The sequence below is a fragment of the Ictidomys tridecemlineatus genome, chromosome 4, assembly GCF_052094955.1.
Source record: "Ictidomys tridecemlineatus isolate mIctTri1 chromosome 4, mIctTri1.hap1, whole genome shotgun sequence".
Classification (NCBI taxonomy): domain Eukaryota; kingdom Metazoa; phylum Chordata; class Mammalia; order Rodentia; family Sciuridae; genus Ictidomys; species Ictidomys tridecemlineatus.
The window spans coordinates 45400281-45416834 of NC_135480.1; the positions used below are offsets into that span (position 1 = coordinate 45400281).

Sequence of the window (16554 nt, forward strand, 5' to 3'; positions counted from 1 at the left end):
GGTCACTGTTTCTCAAACTGCCAATTACAAACTATCAGTAGGTCATGAAATCAATATCATGGATCACAACCAGCATTTTAAAACAAGGAAATAGGACAGAAAATATCAGCTTTGCTTCACGAAACCTTTGTTATGGTCATGTAAGAGTGTGTGTACTGATTTGTGATATAAAATATGTTTCTTATTGTGGGTTGTGGTCAGAAAGGTTAAGTACCTTTCCAAAGTGTGCCTAGTTTGTTAGACACTAGAATTGAAATACTGATCAGCAATAATAATAATTAAATTTAGATGCTTTTGACTATAATGACCTGTCCAAAGGATCAATATTTATATAAATGGCTTTTTGCTTGTATGATCCAGAATCTGCTCCCAGCACCCAGGAAGAACATAGTTCATTGATATTAACAAAATTACAGTGACTTTTTGACCACTGTACTCTGTACTTCAGAATGTTTCCAAACACTTTGTAATACAAGCTGTTCTACAAATTTCATTTCTTTTGCCAGAGAAGACATGTTCTCCCTGTTTCTCTGGTACCCACTCTGGTCCTGGAGATAATCTGTCCGGGAAAGCTACTTCCTGGATCCAAACCTGGCCTGTCTGACACTGATGAGCTGTCAACTTGCAGCTGTGAAGAGTGGAAGGCCATTCTGTTGCCATGGATCCTCTGAGGAGGTCTCAAGAGCTCTTTAGGTCTTAATCTTTAATGTACCAATCTATAATGATCCCTGGGAAAGGATGGATTTAAAACGTTGAGCCTGGCCTTCCCATTCCTTTAGTAAGCCGTGTCAGGCTCAGGTGCCCATCGGTAAGATGGAACCAGCACTGCCTGCCCACTTTACTTCAGTGCTAGGTGTTGCAGCAGGAGTGCAGACGGACACATGCATGAGGTGGACAATGCCCAGGATGACGGGAACTGTGCCTAGCAGGTTTTGTTTAAGCATTTTACAACAGCGATCTCATTCAGTGCTCACAGTGTGTTGGGAAGGTCCATTGTCCTCCCTTTGTAGGTAAGAAACAGACCTAGAAAGGTGAAGCCCTTTGCCCAAATACTGGTAAGGTAGAACTAGGACTCAGACCCGGCTGAGCATAACCTGCCCTCCTAACCCTCCTGCTCTCTTCCCTGGCACAGGGACCTCCAGCAGCTGGATGACACCACTCAGCTCCCGCTGCTCTCACACTTTGCTGAGACCGTGGAAGGCCTCACCACCATCCGGGCCTTCAGGTACAGGTCCAAATACCCCCAAAGTAGGAGTGGGGGGCAGGGTCACAGGTCATGAGATTGAACTCAAAGAGCCCCCCCACTTAGGAAGGCCCAGGACATACCTCTCTCAGCCCCTCCTCAGGCTCCAAGGCCCAGGTGATGTCTACCAGCAGGGACAGGCCCGTTGGGCTCCAGCTATAAAATTCCAGCTCTCCAAATGGGCCTGAGGCCTCTGTGAACCAGCGCAGAACACGGGAAGAAACAAGGCCAGGACAGGTCTTCAACTGTCAGTACTAGAAAGGCCCTCAGGTCTTTGGCCAGCATGGATGCCTTCTGATATTGAGAACCTCTTGTCACCAGACACTGCTGACATTCTCTACGCTGCTCTCATTCATGCTGCACGGCAACCCTAGGTGCTGAGCACGAGTGTTCCCATTGCCCAGATAAGGAAACCGCAAGGCCCCACAAAACCCATTCTTGAAACTACTTGTTCATTCAACCAGCATTTACTAAGCACCCCCACATGCTGAGCCCCTTGCCAGGCACTACAAAAGATGAGTCAGGCAAGTGGCTGCCCTGGAGGCATTACAGTCCAGACTTAGAGCAGGCCAGGACAAATCCCTGTGACAGCTGTTCTGCAAAAGTGGGGACATGGGCTGTGGGGACATAGAAGAGAGGCAGTTATGGAAGGCTTCGTAAAGAAGGTGTCATAGGAGCCAGGACTCAAAGGATAAGGAAGAGTTCACCAGCCTGGAGAAATTTCCAGAAAACTGTAATGCCCCTGCCATCCTCTCGCCATCCTGAGCGGCAGTGTCAGGCTGAACAGGAGCATCTGAGGCTGCCTAGTGGGTAGAGTTGGCTGTTGCTCCCCCAGCCAAGTCTTGGTCAGTCTGTTGGGATATTACTCATCCTGCCAACCAAGCCAGAGACCCCTGACTCAGATAGTTGGGCTCTGTTCTCTAAGCCTCACCCTAAGAGTGATAATAGGTTATTTATAGAATGACACAGCTGCAAGAGTATGACAATAACCATGTGACACTAAACCCTGTAACCTGAGGTCTCAAGGACCAACCTAGGGTTCAGAAAAGCTCTCCTCCCCAGCCATCAAGTCCATTGTCAGCCCTGAAACCCTGATGTAGCACCACAGCCTCCTTTCACTCTTTGGCTTGTGGGGCCAATAGGAGCTCATCTCTTGTCTGAGTAAAACAGAGCTCTCCCCTGGCCAGGGCTTTGCTCCCTGCACATCTATGCCCCTCACTCAAACCTATGCTGCCTCCACACAGAAGCACAAGATTCTAGAGTCTGCTCCCAGCTTGCATTTCTCATCTCAAACCTGCATTTTCTCAGTGTCTTAAATTTTCAAGTCCCTCGAAACCCCTGGGCCTAGCTTCTGGTCTAAGTTTTGGCATGTCCCTCTTACAACTGGTGTCCAGAGGCCTTCAGGATGGGCCTGGAGCAGAGAGACTGTGACTTTCCTAATGTGGACCAGGTCCCTTGTGAATGGATTCCAGTACCCTGTCACCTGCCTCAGATCAAACCTGTGACCAGGCCAAGCCAAAGGAACTGCAGCCCAGCAAGGTCTCCTACACCCTTCCCTGACACAGTGAATGATTCTTCAACTTGAATGAAAGACTTTTTAATCATCCCTGTATTTGTTTAATTTATCAGCTTTGGCTCTGCAACCTGCCCTGCTGGGAGCAAACTAGCATTTATCGATTGTGCGCTTACCAAATGCCAAGTGCTAAGTGTTGCATGTGCATTATTACAATTAATCCTCAAAACAGCCTCATGACACAGGCCTGGGAAGCCATGTTCTACAGATGCAGTCTCAACCAGAGAGGCTGGTAATCCATCTGAGAGCTGGTAGAGGGCCTGGCACCTAGACCTGTCTGACCTTCTTGACTTTCCTAAGAGTCCCTTTTTTTTTTTTCACAAAAGTTTCCAGAGTGCCCAGCACTGGGCTCAGTATAAGAATTATCCCCATCCCCATTTTACTGATAAAGAAACTGAGTCTCCATCCTAACACACAATTGTGATATTCAGATACCAGCCTGAGTTTGCATGGCTCCAAAGCTTGGCTCTTTTCCTAGTTCTCAGACATACCATTGCATGCCTATAACAGGAACTCCCATCTCAGACTCTCCTGTCACACAGAGCACTCAGGCCCACACACTGAGCACCTGAGCCTTCTTACATGCACACGCATAGTGCTTGTACACACATAGCTACATGACTTTCCTTCAGACACAGTTTCACACTCACCTCAGACATCCACCTGCACGCATCCACCACTTGGCTATGCAGTTACACTCTCTCACTCCAGAGACTCACTTCACTGTCCTCAGACACATGCTCTCCTCCCAGAAATAATCCAAGCCAAACAGAGAGCTTCAAGAGTGAAAAGTAGGTGATAAACAAGACATGTCTCCGGGTATAGTGGTGCACACCTGTGATCCTAGCCACTCAGGAGGCTGAGGCAGGAGGCTCACAAGTTCAAAGCCAGCCTCAGCAAAAGTGAGGTGCTAAGCAACTCAGTGAGACCTTGTCTCTAAATAAAATACAAAATAGGGCTGAGGATGTGGCTCAGTGGTTGAATGCCCCTGAGGTCAATCCCTGGTACCCCACCAAAAAAAAAAGACATATCATGGGTCCTTTTGAGCCCCCAAATTTGGTCTTTAATATATGGCTTTTTATTCTCTTCTTTATTCATCATCAAACAAGTGCTCCTGTACCTCCACTGAGCCCAACCCATGCCAGCAAAGTCTGAGGGAAGTGGCCAAGAAGTCAAGGCTGATCAGGGAGAGGAGACAGGTCTTTCATAGTAATGTGAAGAAACAGGATGTGGCATGAGTATAGGAAAGAAACCCCTAATGTTTCTTGCACAGAAAGATCTTATCTACCTAAGAAGCTCAGAGAAGGTTCCACTCATTTGTTCAACAAATATTTAATGATAGTGCCGGATGCTGGGATCAAAACAGACATGATCTCCATCCTCGTGGGTTTTCCAGTCTAGTGAGAGAGATGTGTTATAAACAGCCAGAGAAAACAGTCATTGGCTTGACTGTGCAATGAAGCTAACAGGCTGCAGACATAGATAATAGGGGAACCTACTTTAAGTAAGATAGTGGCCAGGAAAGGCCCCTCCGAGTAGGTCTCAGGTAAGGGAAGTTCTGAAAGTTGAGAAGGAGCCAGCCTTGTGAAGAGTAAGAGAGAAAGTATTCCAGGCAGTGGAGAGAGCATGCACAAAGACCCCAGGGTACAGAAGAACTTGATATTGTCAAAGAGCTTTGAAAAGGCTGGGGTAATGGCTACAGAATAATAAGTCAGAGTTAATGGCTGGGGAGGAAGTTGGAAGGAGCTGGTGCTCCTGGAAAGAAATTTTTTCTTTAATTTTCTATTTGTTGTTTTTAGTTATACATTTCAGTAGAATGTATTTTCACATATTATACATACATGGAGCGTAACCTCCCATTTTTGTGATTGTACATGGTGTGGAGTTACACTGGTTGTGTATGCATGTATGAACATAGGAACGTTATGTCTGATTCTTTCTACTGTATTTCTTCTTCCCATCCTCCCTCCTTTCCCTTCATATCCCTTTGTCTAATCCAATGAACTTCTACTCTTCCCTCCCCACTTTCTTACTGTGTTAGCGTCTGCATATCAGAGAGAACAGTGGGCCTTTGGGTTTTGGGGGGAAGAGATAATTCTTTATCCTAAAAGCATTGAGAGGCCATTGATATTCTCAGCAGGGCCATAGTTGGTGATTTAGAAAGATCACGCTAGCTGGCCGCTGGGTAGAGATAACGCACAGGGAGATCCAGCACGTCTATCAGGAGCTGATGCAGAGTCCAGGAGAGGATTTGGTGGGCAGGAAGCAAGAGAGAGGTGGACAGAGGCGAGGATTTGGGGGATGTATACATAAGAGGACTTGTTGAGGGATTGAATGTGAATCCAGGATATTCCTGGTTCTGGCCTGAGAAACTGGGTGGATAGCAATAGTGCTCACTATTCTCCAGGAAGACCTAGAGAGAACAAATCTTGGAGTGAAAACAGTTTGGAGGAGGTGGGACTCTGCAGGTAAGATAGAATAGTAGGAGGTGTTGGGGGAGCCTATATAAGATGGCAGAGGTGGCATGGTCAGGGCGGCCAGCAAGGCCCAGGTGACCCCTCCTAGGAGCTACGTGGGCCACCATTATTCCCTCCTCATCCTCCCTCCAGGTATGAGGCCCGGTTCCAGCAGAAGCTCCTGGAATACACGGACTCCAACAACATCGCCTCCCTCTTCCTCACGGCCGCCAACAGATGGCTGGAAGTCCGCATGGCAAGTGCCACCTACTGCTACCCACATCCTGGACAGGTGTTCTGATAGGAATGTGGAGCACAGCAAGGGCCAAACATGGACCAGGGGGTGGAAAGAGAGGATGGGGAACCAGATTATGTGGACATAGGGCCTTTCTTTTGTCCCATCCCTGGCAGTCCTTCCAACATCTAACCTGTGTCCCCTTCCCCTATATTACTATCTGGGTGCTTGTGTGTCTGAGGGTTGTACTTGGAGCAAGAATAGTTGTGTGTGTGTCTAGTGAGTGTGTCTGCAGTGAGTGACATGACACATGCATGCATACATGTTGAGCCCGCTGGTGAGGCCTGCCTTCTCAGGGAGTAGGGGAGCCTAGGCTGGGGGGCACATGTTGGCTCCTGAGCCCAGGATTTCCCAGCTTCCTGTGTGTCTGATGTGTGTGTGATGTGGGGCTGGTGTAGGGATATCTGAGCTGCTCCCTGTCCTGGATGGGTGTGAGGTGGGACAGAGCCTCTATAGGTCCAACCTCCAATGGCTGGGGCCAGCTGTTCTCCCTCCTCAGGAGTACATCGGTGCATGTGTGGTGCTCATCGCAGCCGCCACCTCCATCTCCAACTCCCTGCACAGGGAGCTCTCTGCCGGCCTGGTGGGCCTGGGCCTCACCTACGCCCTAATGGTGAGTGACAGCAGGCTGGGATGTGGATGGGTAGGACACCAGCCCTCCAGGAATCCCAGGGCTCCTTCCCCAACAGAGTCATGAGACACCCCCAACCCAGGCCTTCCCGTATGAGCAGGACAGCTGACAAACAGGCCCCAGGCCCCAGACATGTGGTGGGTGAGGAGCCACATTCACTGTTACTGACTGACTTCCCACAGGTGTCCAACTACCTCAATTGGATGGTGCGGAACCTGGCGGACATGGAGATCCAGCTGGGAGCCGTGAAGCGGATCCACGGGCTCCTGAAAACTGAGGCAGAGAGCTATGAGGGGCTTTTGGGTGAGGGGCAGCAGTGAAGACGCTCAGAGGAAGGGCCCACAGGAGGGGTGTACTTGGGCTGGGGGGATGATGAGGGAGCCTGGGGATGGTGGTCCTCCTAGATACCAGCTGTGGCCCATGCCTGGTGGCTGACACCCAGCCTGGCCCCTAGCACCATCGCTGATCCCGAAGAACTGGCCAGACCAAGGGAAGATTCAGATCCAGAACCTGAGCGTGCGCTATGACAGCTCCCTGAAGCCAGTGCTGAAGCATGTCAACGCTCTCATCTCCCCAGGACAGAAGGTCAGACGTAGAGCCCTGGAGGGCATGATGCAGGACAGCTCACAGAGTCCCCCATGGCCACCCAGGCTTCCTCCTGGCTTCTTATCCACTCACACCCCCAGTCTCCTGGCCCTGGCTCTGTCACGCTGACCTGCTTTCCTCCTCTTGCTGTCCTCAGACCTTGTCTTCTCATCTGTCCACCAGAGACAAACAGCCTGGACTCCCCTGGCTTCTAGGGGCTTTCCCCTGGCTAGCACCACCCCAGAGCTTCTCTGCCTAGGGGAAGACAGCAAGGCTGTCCTTGTCCTCAGGGAGGGAGCCCCTGCCTAGTGTCTGACCCAACGCTCCTCATGTCCCTCCTCTCTGGCCCCATTTCTCTCTGATGCTATCCTTCTCCTTCCATCTCTTTACTTCTCTGTCATCGTCTGTCTCACTGTCTCTGACCTTTGGGTATAACTTTGTCCCTGCTGCTGTCTTCTTCCACCTGCCCTTGCCTCACTTATCCTTCTGCGTCACTTTCTCTGAACCTGTATTGGTCTCTTATTTTAAATTCTATTAGAGCCCCAAAGCCAGGAAGCAATGGGGTCAGAGATGGCTCCAATTTAAGGTAGGGCACACAGACACACCTCTGCACACCTTCTTGTCCTCTTGCCACACCCATGTGCACACAGACACAGCAGGGCCCCCAGCTCCGCTGAAGTCACATATTTGGCACTCCCAGACCCAGGAAATTGGATGTCTACACCCTGCACTGTGATCTCAGGTCTGAGCCCCCTCGGACCTACCACAGAAAAGAAACCCAAGCCTGTGGCCCAGCATGGCCAAAAAGAAGCTGGTGCAGAAGAGGAGAGGCTGTGACCTTCCCCACCTCACACCTTACCAAGAGCTAGCACTAGAGGTCACTCCTGGCAGCCCCTGAAGCCGGAGCAACACACCTGCCTTCCTTTTTCCAGATCGGAATCTGTGGCCGCACAGGCAGTGGGAAGTCCTCTTTCTCTCTCGCCTTCTTCCGCATGGTGGACATGTTCGAAGGTAAGTTGTATGTTGGGCACCACATGAGCCCTGGCCTGTGGTCTTATGTTACATGAGGCCCAACAGTCACTGCCTTTCTCTGCCTCCTCACTGGGGCCCATGTCCCAGGCTGAGCCTGTCCCCAGCACCACTCCATCCCTGGTGGTACCCACCTGCCACATCATCTCCATACAGGGCGTATCATCATCGATGGCATTGACATCGCCAAACTGCCATTGCACACCCTGCGCTCACGCCTCTCCATCATCCTGCAGGACCCCGTCCTCTTCAGTGGCACCATCCGGTGAGCTCCTCCACCCCCAGGCCCATGCTAGCTCAGCTCCATCGAGTCTGCAACACAAAGAGGAGGATGTGGGGGGACTGGGGTCTTCAGCTGAGTGTCACCTTCAAGCCCTTCTCATGAGGCCAAGACCAGCACTGGTGACATCCTGCACTACAACTCTCAGTGCTGTCCACCACTCACTGCCACCACCTCGGTGCTCCCTACCCAGCAAAGCCTCCAAATGACTCAGTTCTCACCCACGAGCGATCACCAGCCTTGCCTGTGACAGGACCCTGGGGATGGAGGCAGCCCACTGCTCCCTTCCCTATGGGTTTCTGTGCCACTCTCTAGATTCAACCTGGACCCGGAAAAGAAGTGCTCAGACAGCACACTGTGGGAGGCCCTGGAGATCGCCCAGCTGAAGCTGGTGGTGAAGGCGCTACCTGGAGGCCTCGGTAACAACTCCTGGCCGCACAGCCAGGCTGGCTGGGTGCTAACAGAGCATCCATGGGCTGGGGAGGGAAGACTCATTGCCATGTCTTTTGTGGCCTGAGTTTGAAGTCTGGGATCTGATAGGACCAGAGACCGTTTCGTCCTACCTTCCACCATTCAGGGGCCCAGAGAGGTAGTGACTTGCTCCAGGTCACACCACAAGTCCGTTCAGGCTCTCACCTCTCCTGCAGGGCTCAGGGAGAGAATAGAGGTCACTGTATGACAGAGTTTGTCACCCATGCTGTGGTAGTATCTTTAGTCCTGCCCTGCCCTATCCCCCTGCCCTGGGGAAGAGAGAACAGAGTGGAAAATCTTGGACACTGTTCGCTTAAAGAGTTTATTAGAAAGACTCTGACCCATCCAGGGGAGGGCAGGGCCTTGGGGTGTACTGCACCTCCTGGATCTGTGGGGCCTGGCCAAGCTTTGGCTTCTGTGGATTGCCCTCCCTGAGGCCCCAACTCGTGTGGCCACTCTCCATGTACACACTCAGCATACATGGCCCCTCCCAGGATTTCCAGGCCACAGCAGAGCACACCACCACAGATGCCCTTCTCACCTCAGTCCCTGCAGATGGCATCTGGGTTGTATCAGGTGTGCTCCTGACACACTACCACCTCGGGGTAAATGCCCCCCCAACCCATGCCGTCTGCTCTGCTCACACCGTGAGCCCTGCTCTCCATGCCTGGGGCTACTTTCAGATGCCATCATCACAGAAGGCGGGGAAAATTTCAGCCAGGGCCAGCGGCAGCTGTTCTGCCTAGCTCGGGCCTTCGTGAGGAAGACCAGCATCTTCATCATGGATGAGGCCACAGCCTCCATCGACATGGCCACGGTTGGTTCTGGGCATGTCCGTGGGGTAGAGACCTTGGAGAGGGTTTTAGTGAGGTGTTAGGGAAAAGTTGGCACAAAGCAGTCCTGACTTTCAAGTTGCCTTTAACATCAAGGGCTATGTATGGCCGAAGAGGCCAAGGGCGGGGGGACTCTGACTCCATCTAGTCTTAGAGAAGGTTCCCACACACACATACACAGACCCACAAAGACTTCTCACCTCTCACCCACAAAACAGCATCACACTTGCAGCACTTGATGATGTGCTCACAGAACTGAGCTCCAGCAAGCCAAGTCAGCCCCTGAGTGCTGGACACCCAGTGAGTCCTGCGAGAACCAGGACCAGAGAGAGGGTGGGGGAGGGTGGCTAGGATTGGAGTCAGATGGGAGCTGGGCCACAAACCTGGGCCCCACATCCCCAAAGCCAGTCCAGACCCCTTCAACTGGGCAGGGGAGCCCTCAAGCTGCTTCTTCCATCTGACAGGAAAACATCCTCCAGAAGGTAGTGATGACAGCCTTTGCAGACCGCACTGTGGTCACCATCGCGGTAAGGGGCCCATTGACAGGCAGGGGCCACCCAGCAGGAGGGCTGGCTACTGGGGCTGTCATTAGTGATCAGCCCCTGGGCTTGGCTGGTCCCCAAGAAAGGACCCTGGAGCAGTTCAGGGCAAGGAGTCTGGAGGGCTGGCAGGGATCCTGGGTTGCAGGATTTGGGGTGAGGGGGATTTGCACCTGCTCTTCCCTCAGACATCCCCTCTTTCTCTCCAGGTTCCAAGGTCCACCCCCCTCCCAAGGCCCTGTGAGCTAGGTTGGGGTTGCTTCTCCATAGGAAGTCAGGGAAGAGAGGCGTTGGGGTAGGGGGGTGGCTGAATACTGAAACCTGGATGTGGGGAGAGCTGAGACCTGGTGGAGGGGAGAAGGGTGGTATTGAAGGGCTCAGATCACAGTCCCCCTAGACAGGGGCAGTCACCACAGAGATACAACATCGTGGCCACATGCCTCCTTCTCCAAGCTGCAGGAGGGAACCCTTAGCTGCCCTGACCCTTCCACCCACACCCTGACCAGCCCCCTCCCGCCTGCCCAGCATCGAGTGCACACCATCCTGAGTGCAGACCTGGTGATTGTCCTGAAGCGTGGTGCCATCCTGGAGTTTGACAAGCCAGAAAAGCTGCTCAGCCAGAAGGACAGTGTCTTTGCTTCCTTTGTCCGTGCAGACAAGTGACCTGTCAGACCCCAAGTGCCATCCTATACTCTCACCCTGCCTCCACCTTTGCCTGGGTTTTCTAACTGTAAATCACTTGTAAATAAAGAGATTGATTATTTCCTACTGGGAGCCTCAACTCTGGTGGGCAGAGACTGCAGTGGACTGTGGGTGCAGGGAACCAGCCTGTCCTTGACACTGGGCAGATTCTGATGTTGCTATGTAAACATGGGCCAAAGCATATTTCCTGATCTGTGAAATGAGGGATGTGTTAGTCAGCTCAGGCTGCCATGACAAAATATCACAGAGTAGGTGGCTTCAACAACAGGAATTTATTTCTCACAGTTCTGGAAGCTGAAGCCCAAGATCAAGGTATCGGCAGCTTTGGTTTCTCCTTGGCTTGCAGACAGCCATCTTCTCACTGTCCTCGCATGACCTTTCCTCTGTATACACACAGCCCTGTGAATTCTCCTCCTCACCCTCTCTCTCTCCAAGGACAGCAGTCATATTGAGTTAGGGTCCAATCCCTGTGTCTTCATCAAATCTTAATTACTTCCCCACAGGCCCTAGCTCCAAATACAGTCACATTGGGGGCTAGGTCTGGAGAAGAAAATTCAGTCTGTAGCAAGTGAGATAGCATTTTTGTGGAAACCCCATTGGATAAGGTGACAGGTCTCTTCCTTAGGGTATTTATTCTTGGATTAAAATTGTGGAGCCTGGGTACCCTGGATTAGTACTATTTCCTTTGCCAATAATGGAACCTAACTCAAAATGGTTTAAACAAAAACATATTTATTGTGGTATGTGACTGTGAAGACCAGGTGGTATACTATTTCAAACATGGTTACTCTAAGTATGTAATGTCAGAGATGTGCCTCCATTTCTGGGTTCCATCTACCTCTTCCTTGCTGATGACAGATGGCTGCTAGCAACCAAAAGGAAAAAGAGATGTTCTTTCCCAGTAGCTCTAGCAAAAATTTTGGGAGCAAATCTCAATGGATAAATTTGGTCACATTCTCATCTTCACCCAATCACTGTGGTTGGAGGACCAGAACATACCTACTGGCTAGGCCTAGATCCCACATCCCCAAAGCAAGGACATTCAGAAGTGGGGAATGGTGGTCCTTCAGAAAGTAAGAACAGTGCAAGTATCACAATTAGCCAGGTGGTGGCTGAGAGTTGCCAGGCCCCAGACCCTGGAGAGACCAAAACAACAGCTTGTACTAACTTCATCTGCATCAGGAAATAGGAGTGCACACCTGCCCTCAGTCAACAAATGACAGGTGCTAATTTACATATCATTTTATAATAATTTACATATCACCTGCAGTACTGGCTTGCCAGGCCCTGAAGTAAAAACCTAGGGTCCTTGGGCTTAACTGCAAGAGGGTCAAAGCCCCTGCCTTAGCGCCAGATAACAGATGACCATGCATGGTCCAAGGGATTCTTCTCTAAGGATATGAGCCCCAGGGAGCAAATGAAGCCATTACTGTTCCAACAACCAACAAGGCAACCTTAGGCTAATACCTACAATAGAAACATGTCCAGACAAAAGCCTGGGACCCCAGTGTCTAAGCTAGCTCTAAAACAACTCAGGTCCAGATACCTCCTATTACTTATATTGAAATAAATCAGGCTACAGACGTGAGGAGTGTAAAGCAAGTGCCAGTAGTTCACATCCACTAAAATGCAGGGTGGGCTGGGGCCTCTTGGGATAGAGAAGATGGAACTTCCCAGGCTTCTGGGGCTACAACATGAGCATTGTTATGGTAGGTGTTGGACTGTGCTCCCAATCCTATTGAAGTTTTTTTTTGTTTTGGTTTTTTTTTTTTTTTTTTTTTGTAATGGAGTCTTCGGATTCTCAAGGGATCTAAGACTAAGAAAAGGTGGTCTAGGGGCCTCTGGCTCTGGGATAGTGGCGCCACCTCTCAGTGCCTCCTTTCCCTGGAAACCCAGAGCCTCTCTAGAGGCAGAGATGACCCAACTGCAGATGGGTAAAAGGAGGGAGGGGAACCAGGGCGACAGCGGCTGCTATCCCAGATTAGGACAGATGATGACTCCCTTCGCGCCCTCCAATTTCATAGTGAAATTGGAACCTCAGATGATCTGTCAGTCGAATTGGACGGACAAAGCCCCAAGGACAGACTGAAATGGGAGAAGGAGGGGCAGGGTAGGGGGTGGCTAGGGGCGGAGCTTGCGCCTAAGCCCGTCCCCTCCTTCGTTCAGAAATAGGTAGGGCTCCCCCTGGCGGCCAGTTCCCAACTCTGCTCCTCGGGCGACCCCCGCCCTTAATCTTGTATCCGCACCTTGCACTGGTCTGTATTCGCGGACCCACAGACCGACAGACTGACGGAAACCCGCCGGCCGCCAGCGCTCAGTCAGCGGGAGGGGGCAGGGAGGCGACGGCTGTGGCTTGAGGAGCAGGAGCAGGTGCCGCGGCGACAAGCAGGCGGGGCAGGGACCGCGCGGCGGGCGGGGATCGCGGGGCGGGCGTGCGCGCGGCCGGCCGGCGAGCAGCCGGGAGGCCTCGACTCTGAGCTAGCCCAGCCAGGTAGCGCCGGAGACGAGGGGATCCGGAGTTGAGCCGGGTCGGGAGGTGACTCCGGAGGGTGCAGGATCCCAAGGAGACAGAGAGGACAAGAGCTGGAGAGAGATCCCGGGAGCGGCGGGGGCGACTGGGGAGGAATGGGGTAGGAAAGAGGGCGCATACCTAGAAGAGGCAGTCGGGACGTGAAGCTGGAGCTTGGAGAGGATCTGGGACAGAAATGGGTGGGGCGGCAGAACTGTCGGGGGTTGTGCGAGGTCTCGCTAGTTGGTAAGATCGGGAGGTGTTAAGTTCTGAGGTGGGTTGAGAAAGAAAGGCTGGGGGACCAGAGGGATGTTAGGAGGAGGCCCAGGTGTGGAGGAGAGCTGTGTGGGGATCCAGGGCCGCCTGGCTGGAGGGCTCACTAGGCAATGGGCAAGTAGGCTGAAGGGTGAGGCTGGGGTAAAGAAGTGAGTTAGGATCCAGGTGGAGGTGAAGACGGATCTGGAAGGACAGGCCATCTCAGGTGTGAAGATAGCCCAGGCTGAGGGTAGCCCAAGGTGAGAGGGTGCCTGGGAGACCCTAGGCCAGGTCAGGGCTGTGCCCCCCATGGGGGAAACCCCTCCCTGGGGTCACCAGAGCCATGCTGTCCCGAAAGGGCATCATCCCTGAGGAGTACGTGCTGACACGGCTAGCAGAGGACCCTGCAGAACCTAGGTACCGGGCTCGAGAGCGGAAGGCCCGCTTTGTGTCCAAGAAAGGCAACTGTAATGTGGCCCACAAGAACATCCGGGAGCAGGGACGCTTCCTGCAGGACGTATTCACCACGCTCGTGGACCTCAAGTGGCCACACACACTGCTCATCTTCACCATGTCCTTCCTGTGCAGCTGGCTGCTCTTCGCCATGGTCTGGTGGCTCATTGCGTTTGCCCACGGTGACCTGGCTTCTGATGAGGGCACAATAGTGCCCTGTGTCACCAGTATCCACTCCTTTTCATCCGCGTTCCTTTTCTCCATCGAGGTCCAGGTAACCATTGGTTTTGGTGGGCGCATGGTGACAGAGGAATGTCCACTGGCCATCCTGATCCTCATTGTGCAGAACATCGTGGGGCTCATGATCAACGCCATCATGCTGGGCTGCATCTTCATGAAGACTGCGCAGGCGCACCGGCGAGCAGAGACTCTTATCTTCAGCAAGCATGCCGTTATTGCTGTTCGCCATGGCCGCCTTTGTTTCATGCTCCGCGTGGGTGACCTCCGCAAGAGCATGATCATCAGTGCCACCATCCACATGCAGGTGGTGCGTAAGACCACCAGCCCTGAGGGCGAAGTTGTGCCCCTTCACCAGGTGGACATCCCCATGGAGAATGGCGTGGGTGGCAACAGCATCTTCCTGGTGGCCCCGCTCATAATCTACCATGTCATTGATTCCAATAGTCCACTCTACGATCTGGCACCCAGTGACCTGCACCACCACCAGGACCTGGAGATCATTGTCATCCTTGAAGGTGTGGTAGAAACCACGGGCATCACCACCCAAGCCCGCACCTCCTACCTAGCTGATGAGATCTTGTGGGGCCAGCGCTTTGTCCCCATTGTGGCTGAGGAGGACGGCCGCTACTCCGTGGATTACTCCAAGTTTGGCAACACCATTAAAGTGCCGACCCCACTCTGCACAGCCCGCCAGCTTGATGAGGACCGCAGCCTGCTGGATGCCCTGACCCTCGCCTCTGCCCGCGGGCCCTTGCGCAAACGCAGTGTGGCCATGGCCAAGGCCAAACCGAGGTTTAGCATCTCTCCAGATGCCCTGACTTAAGTCATGGTCCCTGGGTCCCCACATGTGCATGTGCACACAGGCAATTTGGTATGGTAGGTAGAGTGGCTGTGGTGTGGGCCCCTTGGCAAAGTGAAGGCCTGGACCCTCCTCAGCTCAGCCTTCCCTGCTTTGTGCCCAGGGTGTTGCAAGGCACTTGTCACTTTGCTATTTCTGGCCTCAGCAGGAGCCGGTACTGGGTTATTTTTGTCCCTGCTCCTCCGGCCCAGCTCAGGACTGGCTTATCCCTCTCTCTCTGCCCAAGGGAAGACTGTGGGTGTACTAGGCCCTAAAGCTGGGTCTCCAGCCAGTCCTGGCCCCCATGATCAGCCTAATACCAGCAGGCAGGTGGCTGGGGAAATCAATCCCCAGATTGGCAGCCTGCCTTCTGGTTTCTGTGGTCCCCAAGAAATCCCTGTGACCAGGCCTCAGCTCTACTTTGTCCCTGAAAAAGTGATGGGCTAAGGGGTGGGCTCCACCTGCAAAGGAGGGCAGGTGATGAGAGCACATTGCAGCTCCACGGCTGGAGCTGTGGGACCTACACAGGTGGGGGTGGGCTGAGATGAGCAGGGCTTCTCTCCACCGGCAGGCTTCAGCCCAGGAGGGAGACCCAGCAGGGATAGGGTAACAGAAGAAGGCTTTGCTGAGCCCAGCTTAGGGAGCAGGATATGGGCCCAGCACCCTGCCCTTCACCCACTTCACCCTCTCTGCAGAGAGGACTCCTTGGGCTGGGGCTGCTGTTCCCATTCTGTCTCCAACCTGGGAGGCTAGAATGGGCTAGGCAGCCAGTGACATGCCAAGCATAGAGAGCTGAGAAAAGAGGTCCTGTGGCTACCACATACAACGGGCCTCAGACTGAACTCTGCTCCTGGCTCCCCAATGGCAGCTGTGACTCACTTGTCCAGAGGACATCTGGGGGTGGGGGTGCCTTTGAGTTGCTGGAAAAAGTGTTGAAAGTTCCGAATGGTAGGGGATATGAGCTCCCTGAGGTGAAGAGGCTCTTGGTCCTGATGGGTTTGACCCAAGCCAGGACTCTTAGAGCCTGTACTCACGGAGCGGTGCTGTGTGTCCTTGCCCAGAATTCTGCCTTCTGCATTGTCAATAAAGCCTCCCCTTCATGACCTAAACTCTGGGCTGTTCTTGCTGGGGAGGCAGCAAGTATGCTGGTGGAAAGGGAGGGTGGGGCTTGCAGCTGTCACCCCACATTAAAGAAGTACTGTGAGCCCTAGCAGGGAGGCCAGGAAAGGGAGCTGAGGCTGGCTCCTCCTCCCCCAGCTCAGGAGTACTTCCCCCTTCTCAGGTGACCTAGTACTGCCAGCAGTCTAGCTACCTCATTTTTTTTTTTTTTTTTTTTGAGTATCCAAAAGACCTTATAGCCCTGGGCCCTGCCTCCCTCCCAGGGATCTATTGGAAGGTAAGGTACCTAGGGAGAGGAGCAGGGTCATTACAGACATAAGGGTTGTGGTTGGGAGGTGAATTTTCCAGACATATGCCTGGGTCCAAATCCTGGCTGTAGCTATATAACTTAGGCCAAGTAACTTAACCTCTCTGTCTCTGTTGCCTTATCTATGCTAACTGTATCTACTTCATAGAACTGTAGGCGTAAGTGAAAAGCATATGTAAATGTCAAAGTGCCTGGT

General features: G+C 52.7%; 2 protein-coding genes across 6 annotated transcripts in view; both read left to right on the forward strand.

Annotated features, from left to right (window-relative positions):
- The window catches only part of Abcc8 (ATP binding cassette subfamily C member 8), a 74105-nt gene extending 63402 nt beyond the window's left edge, over positions 1-10703 (forward strand). For 4 of the 5 annotated variants that reach the window (XM_005326757.5, XM_021727316.3, XM_078046398.1 and 1 more), the window contains 11 exons: positions 1133-1225; positions 5426-5528; positions 6067-6180; positions 6381-6501; positions 6653-6783; positions 7716-7794; positions 7969-8077; positions 8408-8511; positions 9247-9380; positions 9861-9923; positions 10461-10703. In XM_005326757.5, coding sequence (XP_005326814.1) covers positions 1133-1225; positions 5426-5528; positions 6067-6180; positions 6381-6501; positions 6653-6783; positions 7716-7794; positions 7969-8077; positions 8408-8511; positions 9247-9380; positions 9861-9923; positions 10461-10598 — 1189 coding nt within the window. In that variant the 3' untranslated portion in view covers positions 10599-10703. Of the gene's footprint in view, positions 1-506; positions 694-1132; positions 1226-5425; positions 5529-6066; positions 6181-6380; positions 6502-6652; positions 6784-7715; positions 7795-7968; positions 8078-8407; positions 8512-9246; positions 9381-9860; positions 9924-10460 lie in introns of all 5 variants that reach the window. The other variant, XM_078046403.1, reaches the window with a different exon arrangement.
- Positions 10704-12804: 2101 nt separating this feature from the next.
- Positions 12805-16041, forward strand: Kcnj11 (potassium inwardly rectifying channel subfamily J member 11). Its single transcript, XM_005326760.5, has one exon. The coding sequence runs from the start codon at positions 13745-13747 to the stop codon at positions 14915-14917; it is 1173 nt and encodes a 390-aa protein (XP_005326817.1). The 5' UTR covers positions 12805-13744; the 3' UTR covers positions 14918-16041.
- Positions 16042-16554: the final 513 nt, after the last annotated feature.

Excerpts from the sequence above, each read along its gene's own strand:
- Kcnj11 (XM_005326760.5), top strand. The coding sequence starts at position 13,745 with ATGCTGTCCCGAAAGGGCATCATCCCTGAGGAGTACGTGCTGACACGG.